This window comes from Anomaloglossus baeobatrachus, unplaced genomic scaffold, assembly GCF_048569485.1.
Source record: "Anomaloglossus baeobatrachus isolate aAnoBae1 unplaced genomic scaffold, aAnoBae1.hap1 Scaffold_173, whole genome shotgun sequence".
In the NCBI taxonomy this organism is placed as follows: domain Eukaryota; kingdom Metazoa; phylum Chordata; class Amphibia; order Anura; family Aromobatidae; genus Anomaloglossus; species Anomaloglossus baeobatrachus.
Genome location: NW_027441943.1, coordinates 150,087 through 171,661, shown reverse-complemented (window position 1 = coordinate 171,661; position 21,575 = coordinate 150,087). Strand labels below are relative to the sequence as shown.

The 21,575-nt window shown below is 60.8% G+C and overlaps 2 protein-coding genes across 2 annotated transcripts in view; one reads left to right on the top strand and one right to left on the bottom strand.

Annotated features, from left to right (window-relative positions):
- The window catches only part of LOC142260728 (fibulin-7-like), a 57,896-nt gene extending 56,672 nt beyond the window's left edge, over window positions 1-1,224 (top strand). The window contains exon 8 of the mRNA XM_075332066.1: window positions 733-1,224. Within this exon, the coding sequence (XP_075188181.1) occupies window positions 733-1,093 (361 nt within the window). The 3' untranslated portion in view covers window positions 1,094-1,224. The remainder of the gene's footprint in view (window positions 1-732) is intronic.
- Window positions 1,225-2,428: 1,204 nt separating this feature from the next.
- Window positions 2,429-20,239, bottom strand: LOC142260727 (pyruvate dehydrogenase phosphatase regulatory subunit, mitochondrial-like). Its single transcript, XM_075332065.1, has 17 exons — window positions 20,020-20,239; window positions 16,184-16,317; window positions 12,607-12,688; window positions 12,375-12,538; window positions 12,097-12,218; window positions 10,162-10,279; window positions 9,264-9,413; window positions 8,726-8,918; window positions 8,525-8,649; window positions 8,301-8,456; window positions 8,083-8,216; window positions 6,468-6,616; window positions 4,041-4,153; window positions 3,868-3,962; window positions 3,705-3,794; window positions 3,449-3,631; window positions 2,429-3,303 (listed from the first exon to the last, which is right to left on the bottom strand). Exons 1-17 carry the CDS (start codon window positions 20,229-20,231, stop codon window positions 2,932-2,934), a joined length of 2,592 nt encoding a protein of 863 aa, XP_075188180.1. The 5' UTR covers window positions 20,232-20,239; the 3' UTR covers window positions 2,429-2,931.
- Window positions 20,240-21,575: the final 1,336 nt, after the last annotated feature.

Genomic DNA, 21,575 nt, shown 5'->3' with positions numbered 1-21,575 from the left:
CGGAGTGTGATGGGGCCGGAGTGTGATGGGGCCGGAGTGTGATGGGGCCGGAGTGTGATGGGGCCGGAGTGTGATGGGGCCGGAGTGACGAGGATGTGGTCGATGTGTGATGGGGCCGGAGTGACGAGGATGTGTGATGGGGCCGGAGTGACGAGGATGTGGTCGATGTGTGATGGGGCCGGTGTGACGAAGTCACCACTGGTGTGTGATGATGTCACCACCGCTGATGTGTGATGATGTCACCACCGCTGATGTGATTATGTCACCGCTGGTGTGTGAGGACGTCACCGCTGGTGTGTAATGACGTCACCGCTGGTGTGTGAGGAGGTCACCACCGCTGATGTGTGATGACGTCACCGCTGGTGTGTGATGTCACCGCTGGTGTGTGATGACGTCACCACCGCTGTGTGATGATGTCACCGCCGCTGATGATGTCACCGCTGGTGTGTAATGACGTCACCGCTGGTGTGTGATGACGTCACCGCTGGTGTGTGATGATGTCACCGCTGGTGTGTGATGATGTCACCGCTGGTGTGTGATGATGTCAGAGTCGTCACAGCTCTGCCTGGGCGGGGGCTCACACTTCCTTCAGCGTCCCCTCCAGGCATGCCCTGGCGGCCGCTCCAGTAATGTCCCCCTCTGGGGGTAGTTATTGATGCCCGGGGCAGGGGTGACCGCGTCCTCCTCCTCGCTGCCGCCATCTGACCGCTTTTCTCTCCTGTCTCCATGCAGCCAGTGTGAGCGGACCCCCTGCCCGGTGGGAAGCAGCGGCTGCCTGGACGCCCCCCACTCAGTCTCCTTCCATTACATCCCTTTACAATCCCAGCTGCCGGTCCCCCGAGTCTTGTTCACCATGACAGCCCCCCGATCCCAGGCAGACAGCCAGCGCTTCACCCTGACAAGGGGCAAAGGGCACCGTGGCCTGGAGGTGCGACAAGCCGGCAGACACCGCGGAGAGCTGCTCCTCACCAAGTCCGTGAGCGGCCCGGCCGAGATCCAGGTGGACGTGGAGATGGCGGAGACGTCACCGCAGGGGCCGCTGGGCCGGCACATATTCACCGTCACGCTCTTCGTGTCGCAGTTCCCCTTCTAGGCGGCTGGTACGCAGAGGGTTAATCTGCACAGCGCGACTTCTGTGCTCAGCACCGCAGGGTTACACCGACACCGCCGCTCCGAGTCTGTGCTAATGTCATGGGTTTGGTAAATAAATCTGCTTCCTCCGCACAGGGCCCGACCTGCAGATTATGAGGTGTTCCCGATGTCTCGAGGGTGAGAGGCGCGGGGTGTAGGGGCCACACAAGGACAGGAGGGGCCAAACAGATCCCGCAATAACGGGACCCTGCACCCACAGCCAACGCCGAAGACAGACGGGTGCCCCCGGCCAGAACAGCGGGTGACACAGGAGCGGTGGGTGGCCACAGACAAGAGGGTGACACAAGGTCGGTGGGTGGCCACAGACCGGAAAGCGACACAGGAGCGGTGGGTGCCCCCGGCCACAGACCAGCGGGCGACACAGGAGCGCTGGGTGGCCACAGACGAGAGGGCGACACAGGAGCGCTGGGTGGCCACAGACCAGCGGGCGACACAGGAGCGCTGGGTGGCCACAGACGAGAGGGCGACACAGGAGCGCTGGGTGGCCACAGACGAGAGGGCGACACAGGAGCGCTGGGTGGCCACAGACGAGAGGGCGACACAGGAGCGCTGGGTGGCCACAGACGAGAGGGTGACACAGGAGCAGAGGGTGCCCCCGGCCACAGACCAGAGGGCGACACAGGAGCGCTGGGTGGCCATAGACGAGAGGGCGACACAGGAGCGCTGGGTGGCCACAGACGAGAGGGCGACACAGGAGCGCTGGGTGGCCACAGACGAGAGGGCGGCACAGGAGCGCTGGGTGGCCACAGACCGGAGGGTGACACAGGAGCAGTGGGTGGCCACAGACCAGAGGGTGACAAAGGAGCAGAGGGTGCCCCCGGCCACAGACCAGAGGGCAACACAGGAGCGGTGGGTGGCCACAGACCGGAGGGTGACACAAGAGCGGTGGGTGGCCACAGACCAGAGGGTGACACAGGAGCAGTGGGTGGCCACAGACCAGAGGGTGACACAGGAGCAGAGGGTGCCCCCCGGCCACAGACCAGAGGGCAACACAGGAGCAGTGGGTGGCCACAGACCAGAGGGTGACACAGGAGCAGAGGGTGCCCCCCGGCCACAGACCAGAGGGCAACACAGGAGCGGTGGGTGGCCACAGACCAGAGGGTGACACAGGAGCGGTAGGTGGCCACAGACAGGAGGGTAACACAGAAGCTCCCAGCCCCTCATTGTTGCGGGTGGCTCAGACCGCTTCCCATTAGGTTCCTCCAGGAGACCGGACCCCCATAATGAGCGCAGATTGGGGGTTGCTGCTGTTCCACCCCCCTCGTGGGTAAGAGATAAGTGGCGCCCTCAGATGAACAGGTTTATTGTCAGCTCCTGTATATACAAGAAGAGTAAAAATGGTAGAAACCTCGCTGCGCTGTTATACAATGGGGGAGGGGATCCCGCCTGCGCTCACGTAATAATAAAGTGGGGGTCCGGCCATGAGGGGACGGCCACAATCAGTCCTGGACTCAGTGTCGCCTGCACCGGACCCTCCACACAAACAGGAGGAAACTTCCATAAGAGCAGGCGCCGGACGGAGAAAAATCAGATAAAATCCAAAGGGAGCCACTCCAAGCTCCGCTAACAGGGGGGGGGGGCACCGGATCACCCAATACTGTAAGAGGGTGGGGAGCATCTCCCCTCAGGATTACAGTCTCCATGGTAACACTGCGAGTCCACCCTCAGATTGCATATAGATATAAATGATAAGTGTTTGTGCAGCAAAAGCCCTCCGAGGGCCACACGCTCCCATGTAGGCATTGGCCCGGACCCCCATGTGACCCGCGGCCGTTCCTCTCAGTAGCCCAGCTCCAGGTCCTCCTTTCGGCGTCTCTGGGTGAACAAGGAGCTGAAGGGGTAGAGTTTGGCTTTGGCCTGGAACCTCTGGCCGGCGATCTCGATCTCGTACTCCCCGCGGTTGATGAACTCGGGGGTGATGGGGTTGGGGCTGTGGATGAAGCCCAGACAGACGTGTCTGCCCAGGGTGTAGCTATAGGCACTGCTGGTCGTCTTGCCCACGTGCTCCCCGTGGCGGTAGATGGGCTCCCCCCACCAGGGCCACAAGTCCAGGTCTGTGTCGTGATCCTCCAGGATGAACATTGCAAACCGCTTAAATATCCCCTCTTCCCGCTGCCGCAGCAAGGCGTCCCGGCCGATGAAGTCGTAGCCCTGGGGGAGGGGAACAGAGAGTGGTTACACCGAGTGAACCCTACAACACACCCTAAAGGAGTGCAGCCTAGAAGAGGCACATCCCCCACTGATGGGGGCTCCGCTGCTGGGGACGGGGCGTCGTCTGCCCCCACTTCTTATCTACCTTGTCCAGCTTCACCCGGAACTCGCGCCCGCACTCCAGCGGCGTGGTGAACGGGTCCAGGTCCTGACCCCAGAAGGCGAAGAACTTCTCGATGCGCAGGCTGCGCAGGGCGTAGTAGCCGGCGTTGCGGATGCCGTATTTCTGGCCTACGCTCATGATCTCATTGTAGACGTGTAGTGCGTACTGGAAAGGGGAGACATGGGGACAGTCACCGCACGACCTGGGCTAGTAATGGGGTCCGGCCCCAGCTGCTCACCTCAATGGGAATGTAGAGGGTGAAGCCCGGCTCGCCCGTGTGCGTCATACTCATCACGCGGATCCCGTTGGCGTAGCCCACACTCATCTCCTGCACAGAAAGCGCACATGAGGCGGTGCCACGGACAGGGCAATTACCGGAGCCGGCGCCGCGGGTCACCAACCTTACAGAACAAAGAAGGGAAGTGGTCTGGGGTCATCGGGGCGTAGGACAGCTCCGACAGCACATCCATTGCTCGCGGACCAATCAAATTTAAAGCTGAAAGACAAAAAAACAAGGCTGAAACCAGAGAGCAGACGCTTTGTGTGGAGCGCAGCTGGATGATCTCCTCCTTACCTGTATATTTCCAGGTCACGTCTTCAAGGAACAAGTCACTGTCGCTCGGAAGATGCTGCTTCAGCCACGACCAGCAATGCACCTGCTGGTCTGTAGGTGAGATCATGAAGAAGCTGCAGAGGACACGGGAAGGGTTAACAAACCCCGGGAAAGACGCGAAGGGTCATCAAACCCCAGGAGAGACGGGAAGGGTAAACAAACCCCAAGAGAGACGCGAAGGGTCATCAAACCCCAAGAGAGACGCGAAGGGTCATCAAACCCCAAGAGAGACGCGAAGGGTCATCAAACCCCAGGAGAGACGCGAAGGGTCATCAAACCCCAGGAGAGACGCGAAGGGTCATCAAACCCCAGGAGAGACGCGAAGGGTCATCAAACCCCAGGAGAGACGCGAAGGGTCATCAAACCCCAGGAGAGACGCGAAGGGTCATCAAACCCCAGGAGAGACGCGAAGGGTCATCAAACCCCAGGAGAGACGCGAAGGGTCATCAAACCCCAGGAGAGACGCGAAGGGTCATCAAACCCCAGGAGAGACGCGAAGGGTCATCAAACCCCAGGAGAGACGCGAAGGGTCATCAAACCCCAGGAGAGACGCGAAGGGTCATCAAACCCCAAAAGAGACGCAAAGGGTCATCAAACCCCAGGAGAGACGCAAAGGGTCATCAAACCCCAGGAGAGACGCAAAGGGTCATCAAACCCCAGGAGAGACGCAAAGGGTCATCAAACCCCAGGAGAGACGCAAAGGGTCATCAAACCCCAGGAGAGACGCAAAGGGCCATCAAACCCCAGGAGAGACGCTAAGGGTCATCAAACCCCAGGAGAGACGCTAAGGGTCATCAAACCCCAGGAGAGACGCTAAGGGTCATCAAACCCCAGGAGAGGCGCAAAGGGTCATCAAACCCTAGGAGAGACGCGAAGGGTCATCAAACCCCAGGAGAGACGCGAAGGGTCATCAAACCCCAGGAGAGACGCGAAGGGTCATCAAACCCCAGGAGAGACGCGAAGAATCATCAAACCCCAGGTGAGACGCGAAGGGTCATCAAACCCCGGGAGAGACACGAAGAGTTAACAAACCCCAGAAGAGACGGGAAGGGTTATCAAACCCCAGAAGAGACGGGAAGGGTTATCAAACCCCAGAAGAGACGGGAAGGGTTATCAAACCCCAGGAGAAACGGAAAGGGTTAACAAACCCCAAGAGAGACGGGAAGGGTTAACAAACCCCAGGAGAGACGGGAAGGGTCATCCAACCCCAGGAGAGACGGGAAGGGTTAACAAACCCCAGAAGAGACGGGAAGGGTTAACAAACCCCAGAAGAGACGGGAAGGGAAAACAAACCCCAGAAGAGAAGAGACGGGAAGGGTTAACAAACCCCAGGAGAGAGGAAAAATAATGATGGAAAAACCCTTCAATTTAAGACAATGGCCCCGAGGCCTCTCCACACGGTCCCCAGTCTGAGCGGTCACAACTACAGCAATGACCACTGCAGCCAATCACTGAGCTGTGCATCTACATCAGCAACACCACTACAGATCCAGGGGACCTCCGCCGGATGATATAATGACGGCCATAGAGCCGGGGATCTGAGGACCTCCCCCGGATTATAGAATGACGGCGTGACGGCCATAGAGCCGGGGATCCCGGGGACCTCCGCCAGATGATATAATGACGGCCATAGAGCCGGGGACCCCGAGGACCTCCGCCAGATGATATAATGACGGCCATAGAGCCGGGGACCCCGAGGACCTCCGCCAGATGATATAATGACGGCCATAGAGCCGGGGATCCCGGGGACCTCCGCCAGATGATATAATGACGGCCATAGAGCCGGGGATCCCAGGGACCTCCGCCAGATGATATAATGACGGCCATAGAGCCGGGGACACCGAGGACCTTCCCCAGATGATAGAATGATGGCCATAGAGCCAGGGATCCCGGGGACCTCCGCCAGATGATAGAATGATGGCCATAGAGCCGGGGATCCCGAGGACCTCCACCAGATGATAGAATGATGGCCATAGAGCCGGGGATCCCAGAGACCTCCCCCAGATGATAGAATGATGGCCATAGAGCCGGGGATCCCAGAGACCTCCCCCAGATGATAGAATGATGGCCATAGAGCCGGGGATCCCGAGGACCTCCACCAGATGATAGAATGATGGCCATAGAACCGGGGATCCTGTGGACCTCCCCCAGATGATAGAATGACAGCCGTAGAGCCGGGGACCTCCCCCAGATGATAGAATGACGGCCATAGAACCGGGGATCCCGAGGACCTCCGCCAGATGATATAAACGACGGCCATAGAACCGGGGATCCCGAGGACCTCCGCCGGCCACCTTACTAATGTGTGGCGCCACTTGCTGGTCCTGGATGACAGGAGGCAGACCCCCACATAGGAGATGCCCCCCTACACCCAGGCCACAACTGTACCTGCGCTTCTGGAGTCGCACCACGCTGCAGTCGTTCTCGTATCCTCCGCGCTCGTTCAGCATCCCGGTGTGGACAATGTGGCCAACAGGAACGTCCACATCATTGGAGAGGAGGAACTGGAGGGTGTCCAGAGCCTGATCCCCCGGGGACTGGAAGAGAAGACACAGGATGTGACCGGAGGAGAAGACACAGCGAGGCACCGAGATAAGACAGCAGAGACAGCGAGGCACCGAGAGGCGGCAGCAGAGAGAGCGAGACACCGAGAGGGGGCAGCAGAGACAGCGAGGCACCGAGAGGGGGCAGCAGAGACAGCGAGGCACCGAGAGGGGGCAGCAGAGACAGCGAGGCACCGAGAGGGGGCAGCAGAGACAGCGAGGCACCGAGAGGGGGCAGCAGAGACAGCGAGGCACCGAGAGGCGGCAGCAGAGAGAGCGAGACACCGAGAGGGGGCAGCAGAGACAGCGAGGCACCGAGAGGGGGCAGCAGAGACAGCGAGGCACCGAGAGGGGGCAGCAGAGACAGCGAGGCATCGAGAGGGGGCAGCAGAGACAGCGAGGCACCGAGAGGGGGCAGCAGAGACAGCGAGGCACCGAGAGGGGGCAGCAGAGACAGCGAGGCACCGAGAGGGGGCAGCAGAGACAGCGAGACACCGAGAGGGGGCAGCAGAGAGAGCGAGACACCGAGAGGGGGCAGCAGAAAGAGCGAGGCACCGAGAGGGGGCAGCAGAGAGAGCGAGGCACCGAGAGGGGGCAGCAGAGAGAGCGAGGCACCGAGAGGGGGCAGCAGAGAGAGCGAGGCACCGAGAGGGGGCAGCAGAGAGAGCGAGGCACCGAGAGGGGGCAGCAGAGAGAGCGAGGCACCGAGAGGGGGCAGCAGAGAGAGCGAGGCACCGAGAGGGGGCAGCAGAGAGAGCGAGGCACCGAGAGGGGGCAGCAGAGAGAGCGAGGCACCGAGAGGGGGCAGCAGAGAGAGCGAGGCACCGAGAGGGGGCAGCAGAGAGAGCGAGGCACCGAGAGGCGGCAGCAGAGAGAGCGAGACACTGAGAGGCGGCAGAGACAGCGAGGCACCGAGAGGGGGCAGCAGAGACAGCGAGGCACCGAGAGGAGAGAGCAGAGACAGCGAGGCACCGAGAGGAGACAGCAGAGACAGCGAGAGGGGGCAGCAGAAAGAGCGAGACACCGAGAGGGGACAGCAGAGACAGCAAGGCACCGAGAGGGGGCAGCAGAGAGAGCGAGACACCGAGAGGGGGCAGCAGAGACAGGACGCAGACAGCGAGGCACCGAGAGGAAACAGCAGAGACAGGACGCAGACAGCGAGGCACCGAGAGGAAACAGCAGAGACAGGACGCAGACAGCGAGGCACCGAGAGGAAACAGCAGAGACAGGACGCAGACAGCGAGGCACCGAGAGGGGACAGCAGAGACAGGACGCAGACAGCGAGGCACCGAGAGGGGGCAGCAGAAACAGCGAGGCACCGAGAGGGGGCAGCAGAGACAGGACGCAGACAGCGAGGCACCGAGAGGAGACAGCAGAGACAGGACGCAGACAGCGAGGCACCGAGAGGGGACAACAGAGACAGGACGCAGAGAGCGAGGCACCGGGCATCGGGCACTCACGCTGATCTCAAACTTGGTGAAGGAGGACATGTCGATGACGCACACGGCCTCCTTGCAGCACTTCACCTCGGAGCCCACGATATCAAACCAGTCTGGCTTGTAGAAGGTTTTGCTCTGATCCAGGGACAGCAGATCTGTGGAGACGGAGCGCGTTACAGCCTTCACCCCAGCAAAGTCTACGGTGCCTTATTGCCCCTCACTCCACAGAGGCTCCTGACCTTTTCCAGGGGGTACAAAGTACTTGGCCCTCTCAAAGCCGTGCTTCTCCATCCACCGGGCCCCCTGCGCATCCAGCCGGTCATAGAGGGGGGAGGTGCGCAGCTGTCGCCCGGTCTGGAAGTCCCAACGTGGCACCTTCAGGTCATAGATGAGCGCTGCGGAGGTGAAGCATCGGGTGAGGATCCTACACATCCCGGGTCCGGGATCTCTGACCGGTACTTACGCATGACCTCCATCACTCGGTGCCGCAGGAAGGTCCGGCTGCTCTGCAAGGCTCCGAAGCGCTTGATATCCAGGGGCCACACATTATCTTGAGGGTAGCCATAGACCATCCACTCCGCAAGGAACCTGAGGGAAGAAGTGGAGACGAGGGTCTCATACAGGGAACCTAATCACTCAGCGGCGCAGTGTGGGGGGCACTTACTTTCCCGCTCCTCCCCCAAGAGAGCAGCCTTGGGAGTTCATTCCGGCCAGAGTGAAGTATCTCAGCAGAGTGGGGCTCTCCCCCATCACACAGCGCATGTCTGGAGTGAAGGATTCTGGGCAGTTGACAAGACGCAGAATCTCCAGCGCCTCCAGGGACGGCATCCGGCGCAGCAGAGCAGTGAGCAGCGGTTCTGCGGAGAGGCACATGCACAACACTCAGATACCCAACTCCACCTACGCCTCCAACAAGGGCAAGTCCCCAGATAGGAAGTTCTCCCCTCCCCATAGATCGGGGGTCTGCCCTCCTGGGGCCCTGCTTATATGGGTGCAGATACTCGACCTCTGCTCCGTCCACTGTCTATGGGACGGCAGAAAGTGCTGCGCTGTACTGGGCGTCTCGGCTATTCCCATACACAATGAACAGAGCAGAACACCGACCACCTCAGGTCCGTATAAGCCCGGCCGCAGAGTCCTGGCTCCCAGCACCCCGTTCTCAGGATTGTGGGGGTCACAGCGGTCACCCTCGTCCTTCTTACCAAAGTGATCCCAGTCCTCCTGCAGGTTCTGGATCTCCAGCTGATTGCGGCCCTCTGTAAAGATTGGTTTAGGGTTTTTCTCGAATCCTCCAGACAGAATACCACCTTGCCAGTTCCGGATGTAAATCCTCCCGTCAGGGTCCACGACACCTAGAGGCAGGACCAAAGGACAATGTGATGACTATGGGCGGCCATACTGGACCGGTGCATGAGGAGCGGCCATACTGAACCGGTGCATGAGGCACGGCCATACCAGACCGGTGCATGAGGAGCGGCCATACTGGACCGATGCATGAGGCGCGGCCATACCGGACCGATGCATGAGGCGCGGCCATACCAGACCAGTGCATGAAGCGCGGCCATACCGGACCGGTGCATGAAGCACGGCCATACCGGACCGGTGCATGAAGCGCGGCCATACCGGACCAGTGCATGAAGCACGGCCATACCGGACCGGTGCATGAAGCGCGGCCATACCGGACCGGTGCATGAAGCACGGCCATACCGGACCAGTGCATGAAGCGCGGCCATACCGGACCAGTGCATGAAGCGCGGCCATACCGGACCGATGCATGAAGCGCGGCCATACCAGACCGGTGCATGAGGCACAGCCATACTGAACCGGTGCATGAGGCACGGTCATACCAGACCGGTGCATGAGGCATGGCCATACCAGACCGGTGCATGAGACGCGGCCTTACCGGACCGGTGCATGAAGCGCGGCCTTACCGGACCGGTGCATGAAGCGCGGCCAGACCCCCTGTGCATTCTCTTTGGGACATGCGTAATATTCACAACTGATCGCCACAGACATCCCAACCCCCAATATGTGCAATTTTGGGACACGAAGACCCCCGTAAACCACCACAGACAGTGAGCGTGGGCAGCGTTTACGTACTTGGTGTGGTGTCCAGCAGCGGTGTGCGCAGCGGGCGGGTCAGGAGGTAGAAGTGCTCGCAGGCATGAAGAGGAATACTGACTGGCTCCTCATTGGACAGACCCAGCTCGTAGGCCCACTGCAAAAGAAGCACCAGTGTGAACACGGGCAAGGGGCGCGGAGCTGGAGAGGAGCAGCCGGGGAGGCTCAACAAGCCACATTCATCAGACAACGCAACCGACTGCCCCGCTAATCACCAGAGGACCCCGAGAACACGGCAGAAACCGCGACTGACCCGCTAATCACCAGAGGACCCCGAGAACACGGCCGACACCACGACTGCCCCGCTAATCACCAGAGGACCATGAGAACACGGCCGAAAGCGCGACTGCCCCACTAATCACCAGAGGACCATGAGAACACGGCCGAAAGCGCGACTGCCCCACTAATCACCAGAGGACCCCGAGAACACGACTGAAACCGCGACTGACCCGCTAATCACCAGAGGACCCAGAGAACATGGCCGACACCACAACTGACCCGCTAATCACCAGAGGACCATGAGAACACGGCCGAAAGCGCGACTGCCCCACTAATCACCAGAGGACTCCGAGAACACGACCGACACCACGACTGACTCGCTAATCACCAGAGGACCCAGAGAACACGGCCGAATCCGCGACTGACCCGCTAATCACCAGAGGACCCCGAGAACACTGCCAACACCACGACTGACCCACTAATCACCAGAGGACCCAGAGAACACAGGCAAAACCGCGACTGACCCGCTAATCACCAGAGGACCCCGAGAACACGGCCGAAAGCGCGACTGCCCCACTAATCACCAGAGGACCCCGAGAATACGGCCGACACCGCGACTGACTCGCTAATCACCAGAGGACCCCGAGAACACGTCCGACACCGCGACTGACTCGCTAATCACCAGAGGACCCCGAGAACACGGCCAACACCACGACTGCCCCGCTTATCACCAGAGGACCCCGAGAACACAACCGACACCACGACTGACCCGCTAATCACCAAAGGATCCTGAGAACATGGCCAACACCACGACTGACCCACTAATCACCAGAGGACCCAGAGAACACAGGCAAAACCGCGACTGACCCGCTAATCACCAGAGGACCCCGAGAACACGGCCGAAAGCGCGACTGCCCCACTAATCACCAGAGGACCCCGAGAACACGGCCGACACCGCGACTGACTCGCTAATCACCAGAGGACCCCGAGAACACGTCCGACACAGCGACTGACTCGCTAATCACCAGAGGACCCCGAGAACACGGCCAACACCGCGACTGCCCCACTAATCACCAGAGGACCTCGAGAACAGGGCTGACACCACGACTACCCCGCTAATCACCAGAGGACCCCGAGAACACGGCCAACACCACGACTGACCCGCTAATCACCAGAGGACCCCGAGAACACGGCCAACAGCATGACTGACCCACTAATCACCAGAGGACCCCGAGAACACAACCGACACCACGACTGACCCGCTAATCACCAAAGGATCCCGAGAACATGGCCAACACCACGACTGCCCCGCTTATCACCAGAAGACCCCGAGAACACGGCCGACACCACGACTGACCCGCTAATCACCAGAGGACCCCGAGAACAGGGCTGACACCGCAGCTAACCCGCTAATCACCAGAGGACCCCAGAACTGATTAGTGCTCCTACTAATCTCTGTGGACCGTGTAGACGGGCACATTATGCCAGGGCCCCAGCCGTGTGAGCTGCACTAGGTCAGGATTGGTTCTGGGATTCCGGATAAAACGATGCCCCTGGGAGGCAGCTCGCTCCTGAGCCATCCACATCCTGGAGCGAATGGTATCCAAATGTCTCCAGCAGGAAAGTGGTCCATTATTGGAGGGACTGTAATCGTCATGGCTACTCTGATGGGGGGGGGTTAGCGGCGACCATTACCTGGCCTGCACAGTTCACAAAGTACTCGCACTCGATCTGCCCGCGGTCGGTGTCCACGCCGCTCACATGACCCCGCTCCACCAGTACGTGGTTGACGGCGGTGTGCTCATGGACCTGGACGCCTGCAGAGAGGACAGCGAGGATTAATGACAAAAAATGAGCCCCAACATCACACACAAGTGCAGCCCCCACCCCGGCCCCCTCCCCCTTCAAGTGCAGCCCCCACCCCGGCCCTCTCCAATTGCAGCCCCCACCCCGGCTCCCCCTTCTCAACCTACCTTTACTCCGAGCTGCAGAAACCAAGGCCAGAGCGACGTCCGCTGTAGAGACCACCGCATCCTCAGGAACATACATTGCGCCCACCAGATCATGAATATTAATCAGGGGGTGGAGCTCACCAACCTGCCGCGGTGTAATTATCTCACATGGAATGTTCTTCATTCTACAAAGCAGAAGAAAGGGTTAATCTCGGCCCCCAATGATGAAAATGAAGGCTATGCCGATTCTCACCTCAACCGCGACATCAGACGCCTCAAGGATATCAGCCGATCCTGAGTCTGAGCCAGTAAGATGGATCCCGTCCTCTTATATCCTGCAGGACGCAGAAGAGCCGGAATCAGGAGCCGCACGTAGCCAGGGGAAAGTACAGCGCCGAGCAGGAGGTCACAGGTCACCGCACCGTAGGAGGGACCATGGGGGTTATGCGGGGGTTACAGGAGGTCACCGCAATGTAAGGGGGACCACGGGGGTTACAGGAGGCCACCGCAACGTAAGAGGGACCATGGGGGTTACAGGAGGTCACCGCAATGTAAAGCGGACCATGGGGGTTACAGGAGGCCACCGTAACGTAAGAGGGACCATGGGGGTTACAGGAGGTCACCGCAATGTAAAGGGGACCATGGGGGTTACAGGAGGTCACCGCATCGTAAAGGGGACCATGGGGGTTACAGGAGGTCACCACAACGTAAGAGGGACCATGGGGGTTACAGGAGGTCACCGCATCGTAAAGGGGACCATGGGGGTTACAGGAGGTCACCGCATCGTAAAGGGGACCATGGGGGTTACAGGAGGCCACCGCAACGTAAAGGGGACCATGGGGGATACAGGAGGTCACCGCAACGTAAAGGGGACCATGGAAGTTACAGGAGGCCACCGCAACGTAAAGGGGACCATGGGGGTTACAGGAGGCCACAGCAACGCAAAGGGGACCATGGGGGTTACAGGTCACCGCAACGTAAAGGGGACCATGGGGGTTACAGGAGGTCACCGCAACGTAAGGGGGACCACGTGGGTTACAGGAGGTGCAGAGTGCAGTGGAAAATCAAAAGACAGGGAAGTTCCATGTGATGAGGCGACACTTTCATTTCCTCTTTGCAACTGAAAGCAGAAAGACATGAAAGGATCCGGAGAGCGCTGCAGCCCACGTGTGTACAAGCGCCGCAGCCCGTGTGTGTACAGCCCGTGTGTGTACAAGCGCCGCAGCCCGTGTGTGTACTGCCCGTCTGTGTACAAGCGCCGCAGCCCGTGTGTGTACAGCCCGTGTGTGTACAAGCGCCGCAGCCCGTGTGTGTACTGCCCGTCTGTGTACAAGCGCCGCAGCCCGTGTGTGTACTGCCCGTGTGTGTACAAGCGCCGCAGCCCGTGTGTGTACTGCCCGTGTGTGTACAAGCGCCGCAGCCTGTGTGTGTACTGCCCGTGTGTGTACAAGCGCCGCAGCCCGTGTGTGTACAGCCCGTGTGTGTACAAGCGCCGCAGCCCGTGTGTGTACAGCCCGTGTGTGTACAAGCGCCGCAGCCCGTGTGTGTACTGCCCGTGTGTACAAGCGCCGCAGCCCGTGTGTGTACAGCCCGTGTGTGTACAAGCGCCGCAGCCCGTGTGTGTACTGCCCGTGTGTACAAGCGCCGCAACCCGTGTGTGTACTGCCCGTCTGTGTACAAGCGCCGCAGCCCGTGTGTGTACAGCCCGTGTGTGTACAAGCGCCGCAGCCCGTGTGTGTACTGCCCGTCTGTGTACAAGCGCCGCAGCCCGTGTGTGTACTGCCCGTGTGTGTACAAGCGCCGCAGCCCGTGTGTGTACTGCCCGTCTGTGTACAAGCGCCGCAGCCAGTGTGTGTACAGCCCGTGTGTGTACAAGCGCCGCAGCCCGTGTGTGTACAGCCCGTGTGTGTACAAGCGCCGCAGCCCGTGTGTGTACTGCCCGTGTGTACAAGCGCCGCAGCCCGTGTGTGTACAGCCCGTGTGTGTACAAGCGCCGCAGCCCGTGTGTGTACTGCCCGTGTGTACAAGCGCCGCAGCCCGTGTGTGTACTGCCCGTGTGTGTACAAGCGCCGCAGCCCGTGTGTGTACTGCCCGTGTGTGTACAAGCGCCGCAGCCCGTGTGTGTACTGCCCGTCTGTGTACAAGCGCCACAGCCCGTGTGTGTACAGCCCGTGTGTGTACAAGCGCCGCAGCCCGTGTGTGTACAGCCCGTGTGTGTACAAGCGCCGCAGCCCGTGTGTGTACTGCCCGTGTGTACAAGCGCCGCAGCCCGTGTGTGTACAGCCCGTGTGTGTACAAGCGCCGCAGCCCGTGTGTGTACTGCCCGTGTGTACAAGCGCCGCAGCCCGTGTGTGTACTGCCCGTCTGTGTACAAGCGCCGCAGCCCGTGTGTGTACAGCCCGTGTGTGTACAAGCGCCGCAGCCCGTGTGTGTACTGCCCGTCTGTGTACAAGCGCCGCAGCCCGTGTGTGTACTGCCCGTGTGTGTACAAGCGCCGCAGCCCGTGTGTGTACTGCCCGTGTGTGTACAAGCGCCGCAGCCCGTGTGTGTACTGCCCGTGTGTGTACAAGCGCCGCAGCCCGTGTGTGTACAGCCCGTGTGTGTACAAGCGCCGCAGCCCGTGTGTGTACAGCCCGTGTGTGTACAAGCGCCGCAGCCCGTGTGTGTACTGCCCGTGTGTACAAGCGCCGCAGCCCGTGTGTGTACTGCCCGTGTGTGTACAAGCGCCGCAGCCCGTGTGTGTACTGCCCGTGTGTGTACAAGCGCCGCAGCCCGTGTGTGTACAAGCCCCGCAGCCCGTGTGTGTACAAGCCCCGCAGCCCGTGTGTGTACAAGCCCGTGTGTGTACAAGCGCCGCAGCCCGTGTGTGTACAAGCGCCGCAGCCCGTGTGTGTACAAGCCCCGCAGCCCGTGTGTGTACAAGCCCCGCAGCCCGTGTGTGTATAGCACCGGTCACATGTACAATCACCGCAGCCCATGTGTGTACAAACCCCACAGCCCGTGTGTGTACAGCACCGGTCACATGTACAATCACTGCAGCCCATGTGTGTACAAGCCCCGCAGCCCGTGTGTGTACAAGCCCCGCAGCCCGTGTGTGTACAAGCCCCGCAGCCCGTGTGTGTACAAGCACCGGTCACATGTACAATCACCGCAGCCCATGTGTGTACAGCACCGGTCACATGTACAATCACCGCAGCCCGTGTGTGTACAGCACCGGTCACATGTACAATCACCGCAGCCCGTGTGTGTACAAGCCCCGCAGCCCATGTGTGTACAGCACCGGTCACATGTACAATCACCGCAGCCCATGTGTGTACAAGCCCCGCAGCCCATGTGTGTACAAGCCCCGCAGCCCGTGTGTGTACAGCACCGGTCACATGTACAATCACCGCAGCCCGTGTGTGTACAGCAGCGGTCACATGTACAATCACCGCAGCCCGTGTGTGTACAGCAGCGGTCACATGTACAATCACCGCAGCCCGTGTGTGTACAGCAGCGGTCACATGTACAATCACCGCAGCCCGTGTGTGTACAGCAGCGGTCACATGTACAATCACCGCAGCCCGTGTGTGTACAGCAGCGGTCACATGTACAATCACCGCAGCCCGTGTGTGTACAGCAGCGGTCACATGTACAATCACCGCAGCCCGTGTGTGTACAGCAGCGGTCACATGTACAATCACCGCAGCCCGTGTGTACTGAGTCGGGTTTATAGGAGACAATGGCCTGAATGCAGACCCTGATCAGGGCAAGGAATTCTGGGTGACTTCAGTCCTGCAGTGTAAGGGGGTCTTCTCATAATGCAGCACATCCCCGGGGGCATCACTCACCTGTGGGGACGCCGGTCTCTGCCTCCAGCTGCTGGTAAAGCTTGTTGGAATAATCGGCCATTTCTGTCTCTATGGACATATGCTTCACTGTGCTCACAGCTCCGGCACAGAACCGCGTGGAGCCGGCGGCCAACCTGCCCAAACACAAAGGCTCTGATCGAGGGGGCCGGAGAACAGGGGTCACAACAAAAGAGCAAACCTGTGTGAATCCGGATTATACTCCAGAGCTGCACTCGCTCTTCTGCTGGCGCAGTCTCTGTACATACACTTCTGCGCTCTCCTCCAGAGCTGCGCTCGCCTTTCTGCTGGCTCAGTCTCTGTACATACACTCCTGCGCTCCACTCCGGAGCTGCACTCACCCTTCTGCTGGCTCAGTCTCTGCACATACACTCCTGCGCTCTCCTCCGGAGCTGCACTCCCCCTTCTGCTGGCGCAGTCTCTGTACATACTCTCCTGCGCTCTCCTCTGGAGCTGAGCTCCCCCTTCTGTTGGCGCAGTCTCTCTACAAACTCTCCTGAGCTCTCCTCCGGAGCTGCACTCGCCCTTCTGCTGGCGCAGTCTCTGTACGTACACTCCTGCGCACTCCTCCGGAGCTGCGCTCCCCCTTCTGCTGGCGCAGTCTCTGTACATACTCTCCTGCGCTCTCCTCCGGAGCTGCGCTCCCTCTTCTGCTGGCTCAGTCTCTGTACATACTCTGCTGCACTCTCCTCCGGAGCTGCGCTCCCCCTTCTGCTGGCGCAGTCTCTGTACGTACACTCCTGCGCTCTCCTCCGGAGCTGCGCTCCCCCTTCTGCTGGCACAGTCTCTGTACATACAGTCCTGCGCTCTCCTCCGGAGCTGCGCTCGCCCGTCTGCTGGCGCAGTCTCTATACATACTCTCCTGCGCTCTCCACCGGAGCTGCGCTCCCCCTTCTGCTGGCGCAGTCTCTGTACAAACTCTCCTGCGCTCTCCTCCGGAGCTGCGCTCCCCCTTCTGCTGGCGCAGTCTCTGTACAAACTCTCCTGAGCTCTCCTCCGGAGCTGCGCTCCCCCTTCTGCTGGCGCAGTCTCTGTACAAACTCTCCTGAGCTCTCCTCCAGAGCTGTGCTCCCCCTTCTGCTGGCGCAGTCTCTGTACATACTCTCCTGAGCTCTCCTCCGGAGCTGCGCTCCCCCTTCTGCTGGCGCAGTCTCTATACGTACACTCCTGCACTCTCCTCCGGAGCTGCGCTCCCCCTTCTGCTGGCGCAGTCTCTGCACATACTCTCCTGAGCTCTCCTCCGGAGCTGCGCTCCCCCTTCTGCTGGCGCAGTCTCTGTACGTACTCTCCTGAGCTCTCCTCCGGAGCTGCGCTCCCCCTTCTGCTGGCGCAGTCTCTATACGTACACTCCTGCACTCTCCTCCGGAGCTGCGATCCCCCTTCTGCTGGCACAGTCTCTGTACATACTCTCCTGAGCTCCGCTCCCCCTTCTGCTGGCGCGTTCTCTGCACGTACACTCCTGCTCTCTCCTCCGGAGCTGCGCTCCCCCTTCTGCTGGCGCAGTCTCTATACATACTCTCCTGAACTCTCCTCCGGAGCTGCGCTCCCCCTTCTGCTGGCGCAGTCTCTGTACATACTCTCCTGAGCTCTCCTCCGGAGCTGCGCTCCCCTTCTGCTGGTGCAGTCTCTATACGTACACTCCTGCACTCTCCTCCGGAGCTGCGCTCCCCCTTCTGCTGGCGCAGTCTCTGTACATACTCTCCTGAGCTCTCCTCCGGAGCTGCGCTCCCCTTCTGCTGGCGCAGTCTCTATACGTACACTCCTGCACTCTCCTCCGGAGCTGCGCTCCCCCTTCTGCTGGCGCAGTCTCTGTACATACTCTCCTGAGCTCGCCTTCGGAGCTGCGCTCCCCTTCTGCTGGCACAGTCTCTATACGTACACTCCTGTACTCTCCTCCGGAGCTGCGCTCCCCATTCTGCTGGCGCAGTCTCTGTACATACACTCCTAAGCTCTCCTCCGGAGCTGCGCTCCCCCCTTCTGCTGGCGCGTTCTCTATATGTACACTCCTGCACTCTCCTCCGGAGCTGCGCTCCCCCCTTCTGCTGGCGCAGTCCTCTGTACATACTCTCCTGAGCTCTCCTCCGGAGCTGCGCTCCCCCTTTTGCTGGCGCACTCTCCTGAGCTCTCCTCCGGAGCTGCGCTCCCCCTTCTGCTGGCGCAATCTCTATACGTACACTCCTGCACTTCTCCTCCGGAGCTGCGCTCCCCCTTCTGCTGGCGCAGTCTCTGCACATACTCTCCTGAGCTCTCCTGCCGGAGCTGCGCTCCCCCTTCTGCTGGCGCAGTCTCTGTACGTACTCTCCTGAGCTCTCCTCCGGAGCTGCGCTCCCCCTTCTGCTGGCGCAGTCTCTATACGTACACTCCTGCACTCTCCTCCGAGCTGCGCTCCCCCTTCTGCTGGCGCAGTCTCTGTACATACTCTCCTGAGCTCTCCTCCGGAGCTGCGCTCCCCCTTTTTGCCGGCGCACTCTCCTGAGCTCTCCTCCGGAGCTGCGCTCCCCCTTCTGCTGTCGTAGTCTCTGCACATACACTCCTGTGCTCTCCTCTGGAGATGCGCTCCTCCCTTCTGCTGGCTCGTGAGCTCTCCTCCGGAGCTGCGCTCCCCCTTCTGCTGTCGCAGTCTCTGCACATACACTCCTTTGCTTTCCTCTGGAGCTGCGCTCCTCCCTTCTGCTGGCTCGTGAGCTCTCCTCCGGAGCTGCGCTCCCCCTTCTGCTGGCGCAGTCTCTGCACATACTCTCCTGTGCTCTCCTCTGGAGCTGTGCTCCTCCCTTCTGCTGGCTCCTGAGCTCTCCTCCAGAGCTGCGCTCCCCCTTCTGCTGTCGCAGTCTCTGTACATATTCTCCTGTGCTCTCCTCTGGAGCTGCGCTCCTCCCTTCTGCTGGCTCAGTCTCTGTACATACTCTCCTGAGCTCTCCTCCGGAGCTGCGCTCCCCCTTCTGCTGTCGCAGTCTCTGTACATACTCTCCTGTGCTCTCCTCTGGAGCTGCGCTCCTCCCTTCTGCTGGCTCAGTCTCTGCACATACACTCCTGTGCTCTCCTCCGGAGCTGTGCTCCCCCTTCTGCTGTCGTAGTCTCTGCACATACACTCCTGTGCTCTCCTCTGGAGCTGCGCTCCTCCCTTCTGCTGGCTCAGTCTCTGTACATACTCTCCTGAGCTCTCCTCCGGAGCTGCGCTCCCCCTTCTGCTGTCGCAGTCTCTGTACATACTCTCCTGTGCTCTCCTCTGGAGCTGCGCTCCTCCCTTCTGCTGCTCAAGTCTCTGCACATACACTCCTGTGCTCTCCTCCGGAGCTGCGCTCCCCCTTCTGCTGTCGTAGTCTCTGCACATACACTCCTGTGCTCTCCTCTGGAGCTGCCGCTCCTCCCTTCTGCTGGCTCGTGAGCTCTCCTCCGGAGCTGCGCTCCCCCTTCTGCTGCGCAGTCTCTGCACATACACTCCTGTGCTCTCCTCTGGAGCTGCGCTCCTCCCTTCTGCTGGCTCAGTCTCTGCACATACACTCCTGTGCTCTCCTCCGGAGCTGCGCTCCCCCTTCTGCTGTCGTAGTCTCTGCACATACACTCCTGTGCTCTCCTCTGGAGCTGCGCTCCTCCCTTCTGCTGGCTCAGTCTCTGCACATACACTCTGTGCTCTCCTCCGGAGCTGCGCTCCCCCTTCTGCTGTCGTAGTCTCTGCACATACACTCCTGTGCTCTCCTCTGGAGCTGCGCTCCTCCCTTCTGCTGGCTCGTGAGCTCTCCTCCGGAGCTGCGCTCCCCCTTCTGCTGGCGCAGTCTCTGCACATATACTCCTGCGCTCTCCTCCAGAGCTGCACTCACCGCCCTTGCTCCAGGATGACGATGTCGTGCCAGCCCAGCCGGGTCAGGTGATAGGCCACTGAGGCGCCCATGATCCCTCCTCCGCACACCACCACCTGGGCACGAGGGGGCAGCGGCGGCTCCGTGGAGGCCGTCCTGTGGGGGGGGCACAGTCGCCGCCAGCCGTGCCCCCTCACGGGCCCCCAGACGTCTGCCAGCAGCCGGGCGTGCATGGTGCGGTCTGTGAATCAGGCGCAGAAGTCAGCGGACACCGGAGCACTGCGCACCGCTCTACGACACCATGGCGGCCCTGGTAACAGTTGTCATGGAGACAGCGGAGGGCGATTCTAGAAGGGCAGTGACCCTCCGGACACACCGCAGAGGTCAGGACAGCAGGGGGCGCCGGACTCTCCGGTTACCCCACCGCCGGCCGCGGCACGTCCAGCCCCGCACTGCCCCGGGGCTCCGTCACCTCTGACCTCTCCGCTGCTTCCGGCTTCTCTCACTGAGAGGAACGAGCTGACCCCGGGAGACGCGTCCCGTCAGCTGACGTCATGGCGCTATCGCACCCAGGCGGCCAATCACAACGCGCGCTCCCGGACCGCCCCCTGCTCTGTTTGGGAGACGCACATGGTCACCGAACAGCCAATCAACAACCTGAATACGTCATGATTATCAACCAATCACAGCACGAGGGCGGTAACTATTCAGTCCAATATATTAGGACGCGACAGAGAGGAGAAGAAGGCAGGAGGGAAGGGGAAGAGAGAAGAGAGCAGGGGAGAGGAGGCAGGAGGGAAGGGGAAGAGAGGAGGCAGGAGAGAAGGGGAAGAGAGGAGGCAGGAGAGAAGGGGAAGAGAGGAGGCAGGAGAGAAGGGGAAGAGAGGAGGCAGGAGGGAAGGGGAAGAGAGGAGGCAGGAGGGAAGGGGAAGAGAGAAGAGAGCAGGGGAGAGGAGGCAGGAGGGAAGGGGAAGAGAGAAGAGAGGAGGGGAAGAGAGGAGGCAGGAGGGAAGAGAGAAGGCAGGAGGGAAGGGGAAGAGAGGAGAGAGCAGGGGAGAGGAGGCAGGAGGGAAGGGGAAGAGAGGAGGCAGGAGAGAAGGGGAAGAGAGGAGGCAGGAGAGAAGGGGAAGAGAGGAGGCAGGAGAGAAGGGGAAGAGAGGAGGCAGGAGAGAAGGGGAAGAGAGGAGGCAGGAGGGAAGGGGAAGAGAGAAGAGAGGAGGGGAAGAGAGGAGGCAGGAGGGAAGAGAGAAGGCAGGAGGGAAGGGGAAGAGAGGGCGAGGAGGCAGGAGAGAAGGGGAAGAGAGGAGGCAGGAGGGAAGGGGAAGAGAGGGCGAGGAGGCAGGAGAGAAGGCAGGAGGGAAGGGGAAGAGAAGGGGAAGAGAGGAGGCAGGAGAGAAGGGGAAGAGAAGAGGCAGGAGAGAAGGGGAAGAGAGCAGGGGAGAGGAGGCAGGAGAGAAGGGAAGAGAGGAGGCAGGAGAGAAGGGGAAGAGAGCAGGGGAGAGGAGGCAGGAGAGAAGGGGAAGAGAAGAGGCAGGAGGGAAGGGGAAGAGAAGAGGCAGGAGGGAAGGGGAAGAGAA